The sequence below is a fragment of the Rhinatrema bivittatum genome, unplaced genomic scaffold (assembly GCF_901001135.1).
Source record: "Rhinatrema bivittatum unplaced genomic scaffold, aRhiBiv1.1, whole genome shotgun sequence".
NCBI lineage: Eukaryota > Metazoa > Chordata > Amphibia > Gymnophiona > Rhinatrematidae > Rhinatrema > Rhinatrema bivittatum.
Window position 1 is genome coordinate 83,599 of NW_021820760.1, and position 23,135 is coordinate 106,733.

The window sequence follows — 23,135 nt, forward strand, 5'->3', positions numbered from 1 at the left end:
GACACCATGTGGACTGTTCAAAAATTGCCTCCTGTGTCTCATTCATTAAAGATGAGCTTTTGTTTTATTTTTTTTAAAGAAAGAATATAAACCACAGTGAGGTACCTCCATCTAGAATGACACAGGCATGAGTACTACAGAATTTAGAAACCTTATCACTTAAATTACTGAGCAGAATATTAAAGCCAGTGTGCTATATTTGATATGGTAGTCTTGTGCTATTTTTTTTGTTTCTGTTATTTTAATCTCATTGGGACAACGGAACTCCACATTAACAAATGTAGTTGCCCTCATAAACTTTCTAAAGTGAAGCTAAGAAATACCTGTGTTCCAAGGAGAGACAATAAACACCTCGCTCACACCGACTCTCAGTGATGAAACCCAATAGATATATTTGAAGGTCCGTACGTAGAAACAATGTGCAAAAAAATGTAAGGCTGATTAGGCCTCATTATTCTTTAGAACAGTGGTTCTCAACCCTGTCCTGGGGACCCCCCCAGCCAGTCGAGTTTTCATGATATCCACAATGAATATGCATGAGAGAAAATTTGCATCCACTGCCTCCATAACATGCAAATTTTCTCTCATGCATATTCATTGTGGATATCATGAAAACCCGACTGGCTGGGGGGGTCCCCAGGACAGGGTTGAGAACCACTGCTTTAGAATGTCGAAATGGAAAGTTCCAGGGGTGTACACTAAAGCAAGGGCTTTCACCCCGGTCCTCGGGACACACCTAGCCAGTCAGGTTTTCAGGATATCCACAACGAATATGCATAAGATAGATCTGCATACAATGGAGGCAGTCCACTCAAATCAATCTCATGCATATTCGTTGTGGATATCCTGAAAACCTGGCTGGCTAGGTGTGTCCCGAGGACTGGGTTGGGAACCCCCGCATTAAAGTGTTGAGTGATAGTGAGGGTCCATCCCTCCACAGGGTGGGTCAGTGGCAACATCTGGATAGGGGACTATGACTCGCTGAGAGAAGGGGAAAGGACTGTAGCCTTTTCTTTCATTAGGAGAGGTATCTCACTTGAAGCAGTTCGAAGGATTCCAGGAGGAGTTTGCAGTGCTCTGGAAGGAATTTTTCCTTAAGTCTCCCAGGGAGGACAGCTTGTATCGGAGCCTGAAGGCATCATGTACTGCCAGACTTCCCAAATGGGAAGGGATGATTCTCTAGTTTCTGAGGGGCCTGAAGGGACAACTTTCCCCACTGGTAGCTAGAGGAAAACCCAGTTTCCTACTAATTGACTCAAGAAGCACCAGCATTTGTATTTTTGTTTTGCTGGAGACTATGAATTTCTGAATTCTGTCTTTTACCTATTTTTGTAGTGCTAAACCTATGTTTTGTTCTTTGGAGCTGCAGCCAGGTTTAGATCAACCTTTACAGCATCTGAAAGTGGCTCCTAGCCTGTCTGGGAGAGCTTGGAGAAAAGGGGTTACAAGAATAAATCTTTTTGGGCCATATATCTATGTGAGTGACATAGCGGACGGGATAGAAGGTAAGGTTTGTCTGTTTGCGGATGACACTAAGATCTGCAACAGAGAGGACATGCCGAAAGGAGTGGAGAGAATGAGATGGGATTTAAAGAAGCTGGAAGAGTAGTTGAAGATATGGCAGCTGAGATTCAATGCCAAGAAGTGCAGAGTCATGCATATGGGGTGTGGAAATCCGGAAGAACTGTATTCGATGGGGGGGTGAAGGGCTGATGTGCACGGAGCAGGAGAGAGACCTTGGGGTGATAGTTGTCTACGATCTGAAGTTGGCTAAACAAGTGTGACAAGGCAAATAGTTAAAGCCAGAAGAATGCTGGGCTGCATAGAGAGAGGAATATCGAGTAAGAAAAGGGAAGTGATGATCCCCTTGTACAAGTCCTTGGTGAGGCCTCACCTGGAGTACTGCACTCAGTTCTGGAGACCGTATATCCGAAGAGACAGAGACAGGATGGAGGCGGTCCAGAGAAGGGCGACCAAAAAGGTGGATGGTCTTCATCGAATGACTTATGAGGAGAGATTGAAGAATCTAAATATGTACACCCTGGAGGAAAGGAGGAGCAGAGGTGATATGATACAGACTTTCAGATACTTGAAAGGGTTTAATGATCCAAAGATAACAACAAACCTTTTCCGTTGGAAAACAATCAGCAGAACCAGGGGTCACGATTTAAATCTCCAGGGAGGAAGACTCAGAACCAATGTCAGGAAGTATTTCTTCACGGAGATGGTGGTGGATGCCTGGAATGACCTTCCGGAGGAAGTGGTGAAGACCAAAACTGTAAAGGACTTCAAAGGGGTGTGGGATAAACACTGTGGATCCATAAAGTCTAGAGGATGTGAATGAAGAATGGGTGGCTCACGGGAAAGACGGCTATTACCTGTTACGGCTATGGCTGCTGTGCAACCGCCTCACCACCAGGGGTCCCTCTAGAGCTGGATCTCCTGACAGGCCCAGTCCATCTCCCTTCTCCTCTCTATGTTCTGGGCTGTCCCTTATAACCCTGCCTGACAGTTCCCTCAGTGCTTCGGCATCGAGCTCGCCTGGGCTCCCTGCTCTAGCCTTCCTTGCTTGCTGTGCATTTGGTCCCTGGACCTTGCCTTGCCTTGCGCGGCCTTCGGGCCTTATTCCTTGCCTTGCCTTGCGCGGCCTTCGGGCCTTATTCCTTGCCTTGTCTTGCCTTGCCCTGCTTACGGTGTGTGGCCTACGGGCCTTCGGTGTGTGTGTGTGGCCTATGGGCCTTCTCTGCCTTGCCCTGCTTACGGTGTGTGGCCTACGGGCCTTCTGTGTGTGTGTGGCCTATGGGCCTTCTGACCTGCCTTGCCCTGCTTACTGTGTATGGCCTACGGGCCTTCTGTGTGTGTGTGGCCTACGGGCCTTCTGACCTGTCTTGCCCTGCTTACTGTGTGTGGCCTACGGGCCTCTGTGTGTGTATGGCCTACGGGCCTTCTGTGTGTGTGTGGCCTACGGGCCTTCTGACCTGTCTTGCCCTGCTTACTGTGTGTGGCCTACGGGCCTCTGTGTGTGTGTGGCCTACGGGCCTTCTGACCTGCCTTGCCCTGCTTACTGTGTGTGGCCTACGGGCCTTCTGTGTGTGTGTGGCCTACGGGCCTTCTGACCTGCCTTGCCCTGCTTGCTGTGTGTGTGGCCTACGGGCCTTCTGTGTGTGTGTGGCCTACGGGCCTTCTGACCTGCCTTGCTCTACCGCCTGCCCTGACCCAGCCTGGACCCAGACACTGCTACTTGCCGCCTGCCCTGACCCAGCCTGGACCCAGACATTGCTACTTGCCGCCTGCCCTGACCCAGCCTGGACCCAGACATTGCTACTTGCCGCCTGCCCTGACCCAGCCTGGACCCAGACACTGCTACTTGCCGCCTGCCCTGACCCAGCCTGAACCCAGACACTGTTTCTAGCCATTCCTGTCTCTCTCCACCTGGAGCCACCCTCCTGGGTGGTGTTCACGACTCCTGACTGGAGCCCATTCGTAACAATTACCTGGTGATAATACCCTTATTCAATAAAATACACACGGTTAATGCGACTCCAACATTGGTCTAAGCTTCAGTGGCAATGAGGAAATGTGGAAAAAAGGATTTGCATTCACAAAAAAGCGGGGAGTAGCTTGCTTGTTACGGTGGTTACTACCCCAAACCAAATAAGCCTGATACTTCACTTTCAATGCATATCCAGCATAGCTCTCTGCTTCAATGGCAGGGGAGAAAGTCTGACACTTCACGCATATCCAGCATAGCTCTCTGCTTCAATGGCAGGGGAGCAAGACTGATACTTCACTTTCAATGCAGAGCCAGCAAGGCTCTGCTTCAACGGCAGGGGGGGAATGAAGAAAGGTGGATCTATATTCAGGCAACAACCAGCAAGGACTGAATTACATAGTCTGGATAAACAGATAAGCATGGGTGTAGCTTGCTTATTGCGGTGGTTAATACCCCTAACTAATTAAGCTATTTCACTTAGATGCAGTTCCTACACTGTTCTCTACATTAATGGCGGGGATGGAAGGGAAATAGAATAAAAAAGGTTACTAAGAGCCAAGAGAAACAGGTAAGTATGTGAGAGAGAAAAAAAATGTGAAAGCTTGCTGGGCAGACTGGATGGGCCATTTGGTCTTCTGCTGTCATTTCTATGTATGTTTCTATGTATAAGCAAATATCTGACAAGTTGACCTATAATTTTTAATTTCTGTGGATTTTTTTATCCAGCATCAGAAAATAAATGCCCCATGCTGAGTTTCTACAAGTCAGAATTTATGCAAATTTTCTTGGAAACACCCACCCCCTCTCCAAATAAGTTGTGTCACAGCTCTTAAATCTTCCTGCAACACAGTGTACAAAAGCTACAAAAAGGCATTATTTTCAGGCTTGTTGTTCTGGATGACAAGCAATATTTAAGTATGATAAACAGTCATTTTTTATCAGGCTTCTCTTTCACACTTCCTGGTTTTGATTAGTATGAATAATTATTCATTACTCAGATATGCCTCTAAACATTTTGTGCTTAGCATGATTATTCTGCACATTGATATTTGAAAAAAAACAAAAAACATGATTTATGCAAAAACACCTACTTGGAAACATTGCATGAAGGCAATGCTAATGGCATAATTTTTTATTTCCTCTACTCTGGTCTGCCTGCATTAATAAGGGCATACATTTCTGCCAGCTCTAGACCTGGTGTCCCATGCTGCCAGCAACACTGTGCTAAGATGTGAATTGCGAAATGCAAAGATATCTGAGACAATTGCATGCTCTTTCACTTAAAGCATTTTAATTGATATTATGCCTAGCAATAGCAATGTTCGGTCAAAATATACTAATGTCTTTAGCATCTCTTTTTGCTTTGGTGGGCTGCAAGGTCAACCTTTATATTTCTAACATTAGTATTAAAGAGTCCATCTGCCTTTGCAAAACAACAATTGTAATCTTATGTGAAGTCTCCTACATAATCACCTTCTTTGGTTATTGATTAATTCCTGTTCAAGTTTCTCTCTGCATGTACCACGCATTAATTTTTTTAGAAAATGAGCAGAATCTTCCCATCTCACTATTTAGAGTCAATTGCCATTAACAAGGGTTAATGGCAATTGAATAATGGATAAAATAAATTATAAGATTTATGGCTCTGTGTTTCCTTTTTTTATTATTTGACATTTTTTCTTCCATCGTAGGAAAAAACTGAAAGAAAACTGTGATCTAAATATGAATCTATCATGAAATGTTTTTAACATGTTCTGATACTGACGCCATAAAAAGATTATAAATACATTTTTCAAATAAAAGAAATAATTCCGTATTTAATTCCTGAGTAAGTTCCCATCATCTCTTAAAATAATTGCTTCTAACAAAAATATTATATGGGTCTGGGAACTGTGCACATTAAGTAAATAGTCATGAATGCTATTAATTCATCTTTCTGCTAAACCTGAAGCAAACACCATTACTTATCAGGTTTGAGGTCTCCATGCAGTAGAGGGAACAGTACAATGACAATAAGGATGTGCACTACTGCTTAAAATGTGTTATCGCCCAGAGGTTAATAGAATTCAATAAACTTGTACGTTTCAGGAATATCCTTATTTAATGCTGTCTCCTTAATAATGCAGACATTACTGTATTTTTATGAGAAAAAATAATATAGCAAATTTAAGGTGGTTTCATATACAGCTTAAGTTGTATAAAGTCAGTCTTCTGGCTTTTCTATGACAGTATCCACAGAAAAGCCAGAAGACTGACCTTATTCAATGCACATGATTGGTAACTTTCAGACTGGCATGCGGGCACACTTTGGCACATGTATATCAGTGGGCATCCAAATATGCAGCCATTTTATAACTTGTGCCTGTATATGCGCTCATGTTATAAAACAACCTGGCCGTGAACACATGTGCACCCAATTTTAAGTAGTCACGCACCTATACGCCAAAATCCAGCTTCTTCCATGTAAGTTGGGGAATTCTAAAAGGCGCACGTGTTCACGTCATTGTCAGTTTCACCAGTTCATCCAGCAGTTCGCCCAGTTAATAGCTAGGTCTTCCAAAACCCCCTGGTTGAATAGCTCATACTCTCCCCATTTACCCAGAGCCTTAAAATCACTCAGCTATGGCTAGTTTTTTATTTTTTTAAACCTACACTTTTAAATTTACATGGCAGGGGATCTGGACGTGCGCCAGGCGTGTAAGTATTTATGTGCCCATCTCTTAATCAAGCCCTGAAATGCTCATGTCCCACTTAGACCATGTCCATGCCTTGTCCCTTTTAGAAAACCTTTGATATATATACGTGCTGTGGGAAATATGCAAACATTTGGATGGCTTTTATAATTCGGCGGGCACACGTGAGCCCGATACGTGCTCATATCTCCCAATTTTGGTGCATGCCGGGCTTTTAAAATCTAACTCAAAGTGAGTCAGAATATTATGGGACAATATTGGTTTAAGATAAGTATTTTATTTTAGTGTAAGAAAAAGGATACTAAAATAATATTATTGGATTGTCCTTTGACTTGGGTACTTTTCAAATTCCTCCCTCAAATCAAATACGGGATTTAGGTTTACAGCTAGATGAAAACCTTACTATGAAAAGCACATCAATAAATCAGTTAATATAGGTTATGCCAAGTTGCGCATATTACATCGTTTGAAACCTTTATTAACTTTCGAGGACTTCTGTACTGCATTGCAAACTCTTATTTTCTCCCACCTAGACTACTGCAACTCTCTATTACTTGGTCTTCCTGCATGCTTCTTAAAACCATTACAATTATTACAAAATGCCTCAGCTAGACTTTTATTAGGAACTAGGAAATCTGATTACTTTACACCCTCGCTGATTTCACTGCACTGGCTGCCAGTACAATCCCCAATCTATTACAAAGTATTAACGTTAATATTCAAAATCTTTCATTCTAGTAATACTGGTCTGATTGGCGTGACATTACAACCATACACACCTCAGCGAACACTAAGATCTCAAAATAAAGGACTATTGACTGTTCCTACACCACAGAGTACACATCTGACTCAAGTAAGAGATTGTGTGTTTTTTCTGTAGTGGGTCCAAAGCTTTCTAATTCTCTACCTGAGGTATTACATTTGATACCAGATAGAAAGAGATTTAAATGTGAGCTAAAAACATGGCTATTCCAAAATGCATATAATCTAACTTAAAAACATCAGAATGTAGAGAATGTAAGAGAACATATCATGAAAGGCGAGAGATATTAATCTGAAGCTTTATGTAATGAGAATGTAAGAATGATTAATTCCTGTTCAAGTTTCTAATGTACTGATTATTATGTGATAGTTATATTATTTTCATGTACTACTTGCCTTATGTCTTATATATTTAGTAAGCAGTTTTAATATGTATTGGAACATTTCATTTGATATATGTTAATTTCTGTTTATGAAAGTTACCTCTGTAAACCGTCAATAATTGTTGATTTATAGTTATGAATGTTAGTTCTGTAAACTGTTGTGATTTTGATATGGAATGGCGATATATAAAATGTCTAAATAAATAAACAAATAAACTAAAATATTAAGACAACAGGGAGAAGTGCTGGTATATGGTTAAAATTGGTGATAAACAGCTTATTCTAGCTGGCACAATGGCACACTGCCACACTCACTTCTAAGCATTGGTGTTTAGCAGCCCAAATCATCACCATATATGAAATCAGCTTGTCTGCTATATTCTTTGTTCATATAAAAATAATGCTTGCATTAATAAGCTCACTGAGGATCCTTACGTTTGCCACGGATCCTCAGTGGAAATCCCATGCCCTTTTGGAGTCCATCACCAGGCATTCTAGGCATCCACCACTGTTTCCTGACGATGCTCCTGAAGCTATCACTCAGGAGCTTGATATCATGACCCCTGGTTCTATAGCCTCCTTTTCATTGGACAAGGTTTGTTTCTAGTGCATTTGTAATACCTATCAGCTATTTAAAATTCTGTATTATATCCGCTGTCTCTCCTCTCTTCCAAAGTATGTAGGTTCCCAAGTCTCATCTGATATGTTTTGTGGTGTAGACTCTGCATCATTTTGGTTGCCCTTCTTTTGATTGCTCCTATCCTATCTTTTTTTGGGATACAACTTCCAGAACTATACAGTGACCTATATGGGGGCATCATCACCTCATATTTCCATACAACTCAGCATCCCTCTGGCCCTAGTCACCACCTTGTCATACTGCTTTCCTGTTTTCAGTTCAGATACTATTACCCCCACGTCCCTCACCCAATACCCATCACATACTGATCCTTTGGATTTCTCACCCCAGCTGCATGATACTGTGCATTTTGGCATTGAATCTTAACTACTAAGCATTTGGCCATTCCTCAAGTTTTTTTGCTCTCATTCGTTTTACTCCTTCAGTGTCCACTCTTGCAGATCTTACTCTCAACCACAAAAGGGTAAACGTTTCCTTCTATCCTTACAAAGATATTGAACAGAACCAGCCCCAGAAATGAAACCTGCGTCACTCCACTCCATTTACCACTACTCTCAGCTGTTTATCAGTCAACCAATTTCTAATCCAGTCCTACCAGCTTGGGAGTTGCTCCCAGGCTGTTCATTTTATTTCTGAATCTCCTATGCAGATACTTATTGAGCTTGGATCTGCTCAATCCTGTTTCTGGGTTTAATGCCTCTCTTAGACAGAAGTTGGCCTCCCTGACTCCCAGGCCCCTGATGTATTTGTATCTCCAAAGCACACCTTTTTCCTTCTCCCTTCATGGATTCTTTTGGATTCCTGTATCACTGGAAGTGAGCAGTGGGCAGCTCCATGCTTCTCTTTCTCCGTCCACAGTGATAGGCACCTGACACACACTTCTCACTGTGTAGATCTTTGCTCACCATGAACTTGGATCAAGGTTTTCTTTTCCCCGTAAGAAAACAGGACCAAGGTAAGAGGTTTATTCTGTTAGAATGGGGATATTTTCCATCCCACTACTGGATTACTCATAGTTCAGTATCAGAAGCACCACCACTGTGTGGCCCTCCACACTCACTACAAACTATGAAGCAATAGGGACAGAAGAAGATTTTATCTTTTCCAATTTCCACACACTCTATAAGAAATATGAGAGACTGGAATTCCCCCAGCTCCTTCTTTCTAAGCAGAATGATCTTGGCCTGCTCCAATTCATCCCAGGACTGAACCACTGAAGTCATTCCTAAAAGGGAGTGTCATAACACATGTTTTAAACCAACTCATAACTCCATTCTTAGGGGCGGATTTTAAAACCCCTTCGCGCGCCTATTTTGCATAGGCCACCAGCGCGCGTAAAGCCCCGGGACGCACGTAAGTCCCGGGGCTTTCGAAACGGGGAGGGAGGGGGCGTGTCCGGGGGCATTCCCGAAACGACGCGGCGTTTCGAGGGCGGGCCCGGGGGCGTGGCGCCGGCCCGGGGGCGTGGTCGAGGCCTCCGGACCACGCCCCCGGGACCGGAGGACGGAGCGGGGCCTGCCGGCGACGTGCACAAAGTTACGCCTGCTTTCAGCAGGCGTAACTTTGCCGACAAAGGTAAGGGGGGGTTTAGATAGGGCCGGGGGGGGGGGTTAGGTAGGGGAAGGAGGGGAAGGTGGGGGGAGGGAACAGGCAGGCCGCGCTGGGCTCGGCGTGCGCAGGTTGCACAAATGTGCACCCCCTTGCGCGCGCCGACCCTGGATTTTATAAGATACGCGCGGCTATGCGCGTATCTTATAAAATCTGGTGTACTTTTGTTCGCGCCACTGGCGCGAACAAAAGTACCCGCGCGCATAGTGTTTGAAAATCCGCCCCTTAGTGTGTTCTTCCCTGGAAGGAGCATAGACCTACTAAAGGGACCATATGCCCCTTTACATAATTAATAAAGAGTTACAACCTTATTGAAACACATCTATTGGAATGTGTCCCCAATTAGCATACAAGAGGAAAAACAGGAAAGAAAGCCAGGACTATGAGGGCAAGCAAACTATTGCCTGATGTAGGAGAGTGGGACTATACTTGGTTCTTGGATCTCCAGCTTTTAAAGTAAGGGCTAATATACAAGGGGTAGATATTATAACAAATGTGCGCGCTTCTCAGCGCACACACATGGATGCACCATTTTTATAATATATGCGCACCGGCACACACGTGTTACAAAAACAGGTGGCTGCGTGCACATGCACGCCGGATTTTATAATTTGCACGCGCATGTGTGGGCGGCGCATGCAGAGGGGGGGGGAAATTTTGTAAGAGGATGCACGGCGACGCAATCGGGCCTCCCAGAGTTCCCTGCAATTAAGGAACGGACTGGAAAGGAACTTCCCTACCCCCCTGCCTAATCTTCCTTCCCTTTCCACTCTCCACTCCAACCCCTAATTCCTAACTAGCTACCCCTTATTTTTTTTTTTTACTTACTGCTCCTTGGGAGCAGAAGCAATGTGCCAGCCAGCGCACGCTTCCCTAGGACAGCATACAATGGTGCTGTCCTGGCCCTCCCCCCCACCCCCGGCTTGCCCCTCCCCGCCCCGTCCCGCCCCTTTGACGAGGCCCGGCACTTGTGCGCATACCGGGATTTGCGAACGTGGCCGGGCCTTTTTGAAAATTTGCGCGGGGCACACAAGGCTCGGCCACGTGCGTAAACCCCGGGATTTATGTGCACAGTCCTTTTAAAATCCATCCATAAGCTTTTTCTTAGACTAAGTTAATAGTTTTTGATTAAGTTTGAGAGCTATGCCGCATCAGATCAGTAAAGCAGCAGCAGCGTTTCATGTCCTACAATATTTAAACCCAGTGAAACTGCACTGTCTCTTCCCTGACCTGATGAAGGGAGTGTCCAGCCAAAAATGTATTACATTAGTCCCAGAAAACGGGGGATCTTCTGTTACTTGTTGCTGACTTTTATTTTTAGTTATTTAAGTGGACTAATACAGGAACTATACCACTTATTCCAGTATTTGAAATAATTGTCAGATGGCAAAGCCCTAAAACAAATGCCATACAATCAAACCAGAAATTGCAATACTTTAATTATAGAATAAACTAATTGACTTGAATTAGTTCAATCAGTCACAGTCAAGGAATTAGGAAACTCAAAATATCAATTCTCTACCTAGTGTATCCATCAGATTAGAGAAGAGTTTGAACTGTTGATGTTCCCTCTTACCTTTTGTTCCAGTTCTTTTCTATACTTTTGTTCAGTCTCCAGTCGTTCTTCAAACTGTGCAAGTCGCTTCCGGAGAAAATCTATTTCAGTCTGAGCACAGTCAAAGCGTATCTGCCATTCATCTGCGGCACAATAAACAGCACAGGTGCCACCATGAGTAAATAAACAGTGGCACAGTTCATGGATAAGTTACCGAAAAATGATGTCTTCAAAATCGGACCAGAATTATCAATTCGTTTTTAGATCAGGAGAAAGATTGTATTTAATATAAAGCCATAGTTAAATGGATTCCCAAAGTGGTGGGCCTGATGCATGTGGTTAGCATCTGTGTCTGGGTTGCCTTAGAGAGAACACTTTTTAGAAGAGAATTTTGCGGGCCAAAAGCATTTTCCCTGCGTAAATCAGCAGCGTGGAGACTGCCCGCGCCGTACGTCTGTAAACGTGTGTGCACAGCTCCACCACCCTCATGGTTTTATCTGCACTGTGGTATAGGCATTCCCATTGCGGGGTTAGGTCGGAAGACAAAACTACTTGCATATTTCTGGATTTTCAATGCCATGAATTTAGCTTCGGTCAGAAAAAAGTATCCGCAGGAAAAGCAAATGTAAAACTCCGCGAGTACTTTTTTTCCCCCCTTGGGCAATTTTCAAATGGAAAGCACACACATAAGTTCACGTGGAAATCTGGCGTAAAGATTTGGTTAACGGTCTCACCTGGGAGAAAAAATGTCATTCAAACTGGGGAACAAGATTGACAAAGCCGTGTTAGATTCTCGAACAAGTCAGAAGACACAGCATAACCCTAATTTAAATGAACAAAACCAAATGATTTAGTTGACAATTGGGGGGGTCGCTTCTGGCGTTTGGATCCCAGAGATCTTGTAAAATGAAGAGGGCGAGGGGTGCAAGGAAAACTGGAGGGCTGCTTCTTTTTTTTTAAAGGTTAAGGCAGGGTTTTAATCAGTGGGGTAGGGCATTGTAGGAACTAAATTAGACAAAAGAAAAACACATGACTTGCTTTTATTTTGTTTCCTATATGAAAAGAACAAAATAAAATGGAAAAATGTTGTTGACATTTCCTTTTTCTTTTTAAACAAAAGCAGATCCCTAATAAAGGTGCTGTGCCTTCTATTTTTGTTAAGTGTTAAATAATAATTAAAATCCATTCAGTCATAGAAAAAGGAGACCTTGAAAAGACGACCACCAAGGGACTCAACAGAGCCAAGAGACAAGCTAGGTTCTTTGAAGAAGTATTGCTCTGTTATATCAATTTGGTGAGAATGGAAACAGTTTCAGAATCACAGATGAACTTAGTTCAGCCATCTTCCAATGCATCACAAACCAGAGGGATAGTATCAGATATATTTCAGTGAACACCCAGGGGGCAATTTTCAAAAGGATTTCTGCCAGTAAAACACACTTTTATGCACAGATAGTGTCTGTTCAGAAAATTACGCGACTGGTACACGTGTAAATTGCAATGCATACCACTGAATGGGCCTACTTTTACGTGCCATAGTAGAAAGGTGTTCTTGGGGGGGGGACGGGGACTGAGACAGAGTTAGTACTTACACACATAGGGCCTGATTTTAAAAAGCTTTTACTCCAGTAAAACTGTGTTTTATTCAAGTAAATGCACTTTACTCGAGTAAGTGGGCTTTTGAAAATTGCTATAATATTGCCATTGAATTGTCCATAGGATTTATTCTCATAAGTGCACTTTACTCGAGGTAAATGGCTTCTTCAAAATATCTACAAAACTATGGTACATTTAGGTGCGTAACTCCTTTTGCAAATTGCTTCCATAATTTTTTGATTTTCAAATGTACACTCATTTGTGTAAACCAATACAAGTTATGCCCTGCAAATTGCAGCTGCAACTGTGTGAGTTCTATTTTGTGCTTGGTGAAGGGTACTTGCCAAAGCATTTTCAAACAAACTTATGCATGAAAATGTAGAAAAAATCTTTGTGTAAATGTTAAATGCAGCTTTACCCCTAGCCACACAACTATAAAATAACCCTCCCTAAAATGATACTGCAAATTCTGTTAGCACAATAACAGGTTATCATTGATTGTCAGACTCTTTGTTTCTTCACTTATTTACTGGAGCATTTACACTGCTTGTTGCAATCTACTTTAGTCAAAGTGATTTAGTTTCACAACTTGTTATGCCAGTAGTAAAGCAATTGACAAGCCTAGTGCTAACACTGGTAGAGATACAAGACAACACCATGTCCTCTAATTCCATATGCCTTCCATAATTTATTTATTTTATTTATTTAAAACTTTTTATATTCCGGCATTAGTAAGCATACATCATACCGGTTCACATTGTAACTGAAAGGCTGAAATTACAATTAACAGGGAGGGGAACAGGGAGGAATATACATAGAGCAGAAGGCAATGAAATAGAAGCATTAAAAACTGTAACAGGCTATTTACAGGTGCCCTGATAATCTTTTATCAGGGCACAGTAAATACTGCATGGTGCAAAGATAAACTTGTAAACTAGATAGGAATTCCATCTTATACTTTTTTTTTTTTTAGCAGGGTTGACTTTGAAGAAGACATCAAGGAACGAGATGTTAATGTTCTGTTTTTACCTCCTCCCGAGCCACCTGCCCCAAGTTCTTGCTGGTGAATTTGCTGCTGAGCTTCTTCCATTTGCTTTTCAACTGACTCCAAATTCTTCTGCAGTTGGTCATATTTATTCTGAAACAAAACCTGATTGTGTCAGCTGCAAAAATGATATGGCTTCATGATATGCAAAGGAATAGGAAAATTGGTTTTTACTTGTTAATTTTCATTCCTGGAATATCACTAATCAGTCCAGATAAGTAGGTTTTGCATCCCTACCAGCAGCTGGAGGAAGAGAACAAAAGCTTTGAGTCACTGCTACATAACCGAGAGTGCCACCTACAATCTCTCAATATTGACCTGTACCCAAGTCATCATAGAACCAAAAACTGTCAAAACTTTCCTCCTCCCAGGTAGACAAACCCTGGGTTGGAGTCCCCAGGACTGGAGCCCTTGCATCCAACAAGGAACTGAAAACCCTTCAAATATTAGCATCAACTATATACACATATCAAAATCTGTAGAAAATACCAACAGAACAATCTTTTGGAAGCAAGGGGATGGGCCTCTGGAATGATCTGTGGTATTCCAGGTATGAAAATTAGCAGGTAAGAACCAATTTTCCTTTCCTGTTCATACTCAGATCAGTCCAGACAAGTGGATGTACCCAAGCTTCCCTATACTGGGTGGGATCCTGAAAGACTCACTTACAGCACACTTTCGCCAAAGGTGGCATCTTCCAGGACACAAAATCCAACCGGTAATTCCTGGTGAAAGTGTGATGTGAAGACCATGTCGCAGCTCCACAGATCTCCTGAGGTGACATCAACTGACACTCTGCCCAGGAGGCTGCTTGTGCCCTCATAAAATGCACTTGTAACCCCTCTGGAACCTTTCAACCTTTACAAAGATAGGCCAAAATACGTCTCCTTTAACCAATGAGCAATCATGGCCTTAGATGCCTTACTTCTTTTTTTTTGCCCCACTGAATAAGACAAAAAGATGATCTGACCAACAAAAACTGTTAGTGACCTTAATATATTGCAACAGAATCCAAAGAACATCCAATAAGTGAAGTTCCCTCGCATGCAGCAGCCCAAAGACAAATTTGGAAATACAGGCAGCTCCACCATCTGGTTCAGATGGAACGAGGAAACCACCTTCAATAAGAAAGAAGGCACCGTATGCAGAGACACGTCGTCCGAAATCTGCAAGAAAGAATCTCTACGGGACAAAGTCTGGAGCTCTGAAATCCACCAGGCCAAACAGATGGCCATCAGAAAAACCACCTTCAAAGTAAGATCCTTCACAACGCCCCCCTTCCCCCCCCCCCCCCCCCCCACACACACACAAAGGGTCAGAGGGCTACAGAAAACTTGCAGAACCAGATTAAGGTTCCACTCAGACACAACCTACGCACTGGTGGAGATTAGTGTTTGGCTCCCTTTAGAAAACGAACGATGTCCGGATGAGAGGCCAAAGGCATCCCTGAAACTTCCCCCTAAAACATCCCAGTGAACTGAACCCAAAGTGAATTGTAGGTCAAGCCCTTCTTCAAACCTGCTGCAAAAGGCTAAGATGCGAGGAATGTCTGCCCATAAAAGGCTCCAGACCCTCCCTCAAGCACCAGGACTCAAAAACTCTCCATACCCTAACATAAGCTAGGAAAGTAGAAGGCCGTTTAGCCTGAAGTAAGGTGGTAATCACCGACTCCAAGTACCCTTTGAAATGTAATTTCCCCCTCTCAAAAGCCAAGCTGTGAGACAAAAATGAGCCATCTGATCTGAGAAGATGGGTCCTTGTCGAAGCAACTGAAGATGAGCCAACCTGATGGAACCATCTATTGCAAGATGCACGAGATCCACAACCATGGATGACATGGCCAATCCGGCGCCACCAGAACAATTCTCCCTGGGTGACATCGTATGCAATGCGACCTATGAGAGGCCATGGAGGAAACACATACAGCAGGATCCCCACTGGCCAAGGAAGAATCAAATCATCTGTCCTCTCAGATCCAACCTCCCATCTGCGACTAAAGAACCACAGTGCTTTGGGATTGCCTCTCGGCACCATCAGATCCAGCAGGGGACTGCCCCACCTGGCATAAATAAGGTCTAATGCTTCCAGGGACAACTCCCATTCCCCAGGGTCCAACTGTTGCTGCTGAGAAAATCTGCTTGAAGATTGTCCACTCCAGTGACATGCACCACTGCTATTCCATCCAGATAGTGCTCCGCCCATACAAAGAGCTCCTGGGCTTCCAGCACCACAGTGTGACTTTTCATCCCACCCTGATGATTGATGTACACCACTGTTATCACATTGTCTGAGAAAATTTTCACCATTCTTCCTCAAATCCATGGCAGAAAACACAACGCCTTGCAAACTGCCCTTGTTTCCAAACACTTAATAGACCAGGACGCCTTCTTTGGCGACCAGAGACCTTGAGAAATCTGCCCCTGACAGACAGCTCTGCAGCTCTTGAGGCTGGCATTTGTGGTCACTACCACCCAATCTGGAGTCTCCAGATCCACTCCCTTTTCCAAGTTGTGGCGAGATAGCCACCATAAGAAATTGGATCTGGAATCCCCTGGCAGCGATAAAGGCAAGAAGAAACTCCTCCAACAATGGATTCCAACAGGACAAAAGAGCCCTCTAGAGGGTATATATGTGTGCAAAGGCCCATGGCATCAAATCTAGCGTGGAAGCCATAGAACCCAGAACCTGCAAATAGTCCCAGGCCTGGGGCACTGAAAGTCATAACAAGTCACTTAAGCCACTCCTTCTGAGGTGAAAAACACCCTGCCAGTATGGGTATCAAACTGCATTCCCAGATACTCCAATGACTGGAATGGCATTATATGACTCTTGGCCAGGTTAATTACCCAGCCCAGAGACCATAACAGTTCCATGACCCGTCGAATCAACAAACTGCATTCAACACTACTACTCTGACTTTGCCCTTAAGAGCCAGGCATCCAGATAAGGGTGAACCAAAATGCCTTCTTGTCTCAGAGCTGCTGCCACCACCACCATCACCTCTGTGAACGTGTGCAGCGCTGTCACCAGCCCAAACAGGAGAGCCTGAAACTTGAAATGCTGCCATAGCACCATGAACCGCAGAAACATCTGATGCTTCACTCATATGGGGATATGATAGGCCTTCGTCAAATCCAGCGACGCCAGAAACTCTCCCCTGCAGACCACTACTATTACTGTCCACAACATCTCCATATGAAAATGCAGAACTCGCAGTATCAAATTGACCTTTTGGAGATCTAGAATGGGCCAAAAGATACCCTCTTTTTTGGGAGCTATGAAGTAAATTGAATATCTCCCCAGTTCCTGCTCCCTTGGTGGTACTGGCACAATCGTGTCTCACCTTTGTAACCATTGCAACATAACCCAAACTGCTTCTCGCTTGCTTCGGGATGCATGGTGGGACATCATGAAGGCCTCTTGGATTGGACAAGAAAATTCTAACGCATAACCGTCTCTTATCTGATATGATTTTGGTCCACTCATAAAAGCGGGTCAATCTTTCCCCTACCACTTCCATGGATGAGTGGATCAGCCTGGCATCATTGCAAAGACTTTCGACCTCTGGTCCCCTGACCGGAAGCATTCCTGGGGGGTCTACAGGAGCCCCAAAAGGACTGCTGCTTCCCTGAGCCGTGTTTCTGACCCAAAGCTGAAAAATTCTTGCTGGTCCAAAATCTCTGCATATCCCGAAAGCAACCTATTCCCCTTAGATTCCCCCAATTGCTTCATCAGCTGTTCCAGATCGTCTCCAAACAACAGCTTCTCCTTAAAAGGAAGGTTGCACAGCTATAATTGGACCACAATCCATGGACAATTATACCACAGGAGCCTCCATGCTGCCACACGGAAACCATGCTCCTGGCAGACGTCCAAACCAAATCATACAGGGAATCTACCACATAGGCCACCCTGGCTTCCAATTGTGCCACTTACTGGGCATTGCCTGCCAGGTGAGCCTCCTTCTGAGCCATTTGCATCTAATGCAAGCAGGCCCTCTGCATCAAGCAACCGCAAATTACAGCTCAAAGACTCAAGGCTGACACCTCAAACAACCGTTTCAACTGGATATCTAGTTTGTTGACCTGTGCATCTTTCAGCGCAGCCATGCCCACCACTGAGATGGTTGCCTTCTTGGTCACTGCAGAGACCGAAGCATCCACATTAGGAAGTTTTAAAAGCTCCAAGGTCTCCTCCATCAGGAGATATAACTTCGCCATTGCCCTGTCACCTTTAAGGTCTGCTTTGGGAGCATCTCACTCCCGGACCACCAACTTCTTCACCTTTATGGGCAATGGAAAAGCCTTTGGCAGTCCACAAAATCCATCCAGAACCAGGTCCAACCCTTTATTATTGGACTCCTCTTGGGTGACCTTAATACCTAACTCTTCAAGGTCCTGCGGAATAAGAGGCTGCAGCTCATCTTTCTGAAATAGCCGGACAACCCTCAGGTCATCTCCTTCCTTGGCCTGCATCTCCTCCAGGTCTGGAAAATCCTTGACCACATCTGGATCACCACCTGCTGGATCCATGGGATCATTTCCAGTATCATCCCTAGCATCCGGATACTCTTCCTCCTGCAGGTCTTCCGAATCTTCCAAATCCCTTTTTCAGACTCTGCTTCTGTTAAAACTGGTGTCCAACAGGGATCAACTCTTTCGTCCACTGTGTTCAATATCTGTCTTGTCCCTATATATAAAATCTTGGCTACGCTCACAGACTGCTACAAGCTGTATGCTGATGACATTCAGTTCATCCTACAAATGTGCTCAACATGGCAGGAAACTCTTGAAGATCTCAATAACTGTTTTTCCACCCTAAAAAGATGATTAAATCATAATAAACTTGCTTTGAATATTCCAAAACAGAATTCATTGTCATTCACAGTCCGCATATCTCCCTAACAGATCTGTCTGTTACAACTGATGATTCAGTTTACACCATCAAAAACCAGATAAGAAGTCTTGACGTTGTTTTGGATAACACCTTATCTTTTCACCCCCAGATCAAACACGTCATTTCTCAGGAATTCTATAGACTCCGAGTATTCTCAGGCCTCAAAAAAATTCTTCATTCCCCAGATTTCTGCACAGTTTTGCAAGCTTCCATCTTCCCAATTATCGACTATTGTAATAGTCTTTATTTGGGAATTCCTTCTTCCTCTCTTCATTCCCTACAGCTATTTTTAAACTCAGTTGCTAGACTCATTTCTGGCCTAAGGAGGTGTGATCATATTACTCCAACTCTATCAGAGTTGCATTGGCTACCAATTAGAGGATAAAGTACAAAGTAGGAATGCTAGTCTTTAAGCAGCTGAATGATCACTCTTGCAGTTGGGCCAACATGATTTTAAAATTTTATCAACCACCTAGAATCTTGCGCTCATCCCAAAGGGGGCTATTGGATATTTTATCTCCCCATTTCACTTGACTCCATACTACCCGCGAGAGTGCTTTCTCAGTTGCTGGACCAATATTTTGGAATTCACTTCCCACTGATCTCAGACAAAGTGACTCACTTAAAAATTTTAGAAAATAAATTAAGACCTTTCTTTTTAAGTTGGCATATTATTAAGTTTAGTTTTAAATTGGCTCATTTTAAGTTAACTTTTTTCCTTTTAATTTTGAAATGTATTTTATTTGTTTTATTACCGAGTTATATTATTTTGTTGTTGTTTATTTGGTTTTATTTGATTTCAGTTTTGCTATGTGCTGTTTTGGTTTTGTTTTTATAATCATTTAATGTATGTTTTATTTTACTTTATGATTGTGTGTGTAAAGATGTTCATTACCGAGGCCTTTTGTCAGGCCGATTCAATAAACTCCATGGGAGAGCCGGCGCTCCAAGGTGAGTGCCCGCTCTCCCGACGTGTGCCCATGCACCTGGTATTGTCTGAAATTGCCGCCTGCCTGGCCGCACATTTTACTTTCTGTATTTTGGGTGACTAATAGGCTCATCGACATGCATTTGCATGTGATGAGCGCTATTAGTTCAGGGGAGTTGGCCGCGCATTTTCCTCGCGCTATTACCCCTTACAGTATAAGGGGGTAATAATAACACGTCAAAAACGTGCAGCCAAATGGGGGCTAAATGGTGCGCTCGGCGAAGCGCATCATTCTGTATCGGCCTGTGTGTTAGGTGATTCAGAATTCAAATAAATGTAAATGAGGTCCCCCCTCGCCTTCTGCCAAAGAACATGCAAGTTCCAGGCGATGGAGAAGTCCTCTGGCTCCACCTGATGGAGCCCACAACTCTCTTACAAGGAGGTTGTGGCTTTTGGGCCAGGGGCCACTTCCCACCTGCTCCCTTTTTGGCCAAAAAAGGCCTAATGAAGGAGTAGAACAAACTCCTTAGAGAAACCCTCCATATCCATGGCTTCTTCCATTGCATCTTCTTCAGGCTCCCCCATACTACCATGCTCCTCTGATGTGATCTTGGAGGGCAGCGGAGGTGGATCGAGTCCCTGGGCCACCTGGATGCTCTTTGCTTCTTGCTGCATTCAGCAGATATGGATGCTGTCCCCTCAACTCCACCAGGAGCCTGTGCAACAGGCCCAGCTGATCTAGTGGCTCTCCATGTGGTAGCAGCCACAGCAGAGGATCCCTCCCCTCCTGAGACACAGGCAAAACACAGCGTGGCCATGTTGAGATGGTTGCGTCCTCACCTTTCAGGCCCTACAGGTTCCTGCACGTTCCGCAGTCTGTGCCACACTCGTGCACATGTGGCACAATCTCCTGGACCGCCGCACGCCAAGGGGTAGATTTTAATAAGTGTACACACATGTTATAAAATCGGCAGTCCACGCGCACATGCATGCCGGATTTTGTAATCCATGCATGCATGTACGCGTGGCGTGCGAAAGGGGGGGGAGCAGTTTTGCTAAATTTGCACTGTGACGCATCTCGGCCTTCCCTAGTTCCCTACCCCCTACCCTAACCTCCCTTCCCCTTCCCTTCCCCTCTCCTCCCCCAACCCGTAAATCCAATTTTTCTTTTTATTACCTTTGTTGAGCAACTTAATTCAGCTCCGAGATGAAAGTTGTGCACACCGGCAGCCGGGACAGCGAACAATGGCGCTGTCCTGGCCCGCCCTCCCCTGAACACCCCCCCTGGCCCGCCCCTTGGAAGAGGCCTGGCTCTTGTATTCGTAACAGGGGTTACGCAAGCGGCTGGGCCCCTTCTAAAATGTGCACAGCGAGCGCAAGGTCCCGGTCACGCACGTAACCCCCCGGATTTTATGCGCGGGTTTTTTTTTTTTTTTTTAAATCAACCCACAAGAAGACCTGCACGGAAATGTGAGTCACTCACCCCAAGCTGCCCCGGACCTCAGGTGCTAATGAGGTTACTGCAATTCCTCTCCCCTCAGCACTAACTGCTCCTGCTGGCAAAAACGCCACCCGACAGACCCTTCACTAGCACCTGCCTTAATCTTCTTTTTTTTTTTTTTTTAAGGCACGGCGCTAAAATAAACAAAAAAGCACCCAATACAGAAAATTATAATACTCTCCTCTTCCTGTCTTTGGCCTGTGGTGAGGGGAGAAGATCTTGGAGGGAAAGAGGGAGCCAGATCCCCTGGCTTTCAGTTCCTCCAGATGCTGCGGGGCTGAGACAGGCCAGAGATTACCAACCGCCCACTCGCATGGCTCAACCTGAGGGATGGCCCACAAAGATGCTTAATACTTGAGGTATTAAGCACGCCAATGAAATTTTCTCTCTCTCAGACTATTTTTTTTTTTTTATCTCTCTCAGACTGCAAGTTTGCACCTCTATCATCTAGAAAGAAATACTGAAGGACTGCAAGTGGCACTCTCAGTTATGTAGCAGTGCCTCAAAGATTTTGTTCTATGTCTCCCATCTGCTGGTAGGGATGCAAAACCCACTTGTCTGGACTGATCTGGGTATGAACAGGAACTGTGGTTTGTATCAGACAGAACTGCACAAAATCACAACATAAGTAGGATTTTGTCATGGTGCATAAACTGAATTGAAAGGTCCCTATTATGATACATGTTTTCATTTGCCTTTTATATATCCAGTTTTCCTGTTTTTGTGAGACCTATTCTATAGGTATAGTGAGAACTGCATTATGAAATCATGACATTATGCTTTCTCATGTTTTTTGGACATGTACCATCCCCAATACCATTGATGTCACTTTTCCAGCAGTTCAACAGTGATAATGGTCTCACATTGTTAGCACTGAACCAATCTTTCCATGCTGTGTTTCTTCCAGCTGAAAGTTTACCTGCAGTTCTTTTATCTCTCGTGTTGTCCGGAGCCGCTCTGCCCGTTCGCTCTCCAAGACTTGGCAGGCCACATCACCTTTAAATCTCTCATCGGATAACTCTGTGGTCAAGTCTGTGATCTAAAAATAATTTCAACACTGAGTGAGCCCCAAATTAGCCAATTTGCTAATCAACTGTTGGTGCAGCAAAGACCTTTCTAAAAGGGAAGCCTAAAGCAAAGTCAAGGCGGTAAATAAAACGCTCAAAACCGCAGCTTCATCCTACATGTTGTAAATTAATGGCAGGCATTCTTCAGAAAACTCTTTCCCTATTCTCCTCATACTTACCTTTCCAGATATCAGCAATGTTGCTGCTTCATCATGAAACACAGCTGCTCCTAGTGATACTGGGGAAGGAAAAAGAACTTGCCTTGTTTTGAACCCACCAAATTTATGTTACAGGCTGTTAAAGTGATTTGCCATCAGTACTTTAAGATGTAGGGCTGATGCAAGACAGTGCATTCAGCCGAGCGCACTGTATAACCTGCAATCAGACGCGGGTTAAATAAACACTAATCCACCCCCTAATGCAATAGGGGGATTAGCGCCTATTTAACGCGCGTCCGATGCGGAGTGAATGAGATAGCGCTCATCACATGCAAATGCAAAGGCTATTACTCATTCAGTCCAGATGCAAAAAAATAAATGTGCGTCTCAGACACACATTTAGCGCTCAGCTATTAACGCCTGCCTGGAGCAGGCGTTAATAGCTGAGCGCATTGAAAAAAAGTACAGAAAAGCAGAAAAAACTGCTTTTCTGTACTTCTTTAAAAGAAAAAGAAAAAAAATAACCTCAGCTGGCTGCATTGAAGACCGACGCCGATATGCTCGGCATCGGTTTTCATATCCGGCAGACCGCCAGTAACCGTGAGGTCGTGTCCTCCATGTGTGCTTCTGAAGTGTTAAATTGCAAACCACCCTGTGACCCTTTTTCCATGAAATGCATTGTATAAACTGCATAATTCATAAGAAATAAAAGGCAAAATGAACCAAACTTTTTCCCAAGGATACAAAGAAGAAGAACCCCCTTGGTACATCTGTCCACAAACATCTGCAATGCTTCCTCACGCCACAGTG

The 23,135-nt window shown here is 44.0% G+C and overlaps 1 protein-coding gene across 1 annotated transcript in view; it reads right to left on the reverse strand.

The window, feature by feature from the left end:
- The window catches only part of LOC115082089 (unconventional myosin-XVIIIb-like), a 159,764-nt gene that overhangs the window by 60,876 nt on the left and 75,753 nt on the right, over positions 1 to 23,135 (reverse strand). Inside the window, exons 7-9 of the mRNA XM_029586356.1 lie at positions 22,020 to 22,139; positions 13,760 to 13,868; positions 11,156 to 11,277 (exon numbers count right to left, since the gene is read on the reverse strand). Coding sequence (XP_029442216.1) covers positions 11,156 to 11,277; positions 13,760 to 13,868; positions 22,020 to 22,139 — 351 coding nt within the window. The remainder of the gene's footprint in view (positions 1 to 11,155; positions 11,278 to 13,759; positions 13,869 to 22,019; positions 22,140 to 23,135) is intronic.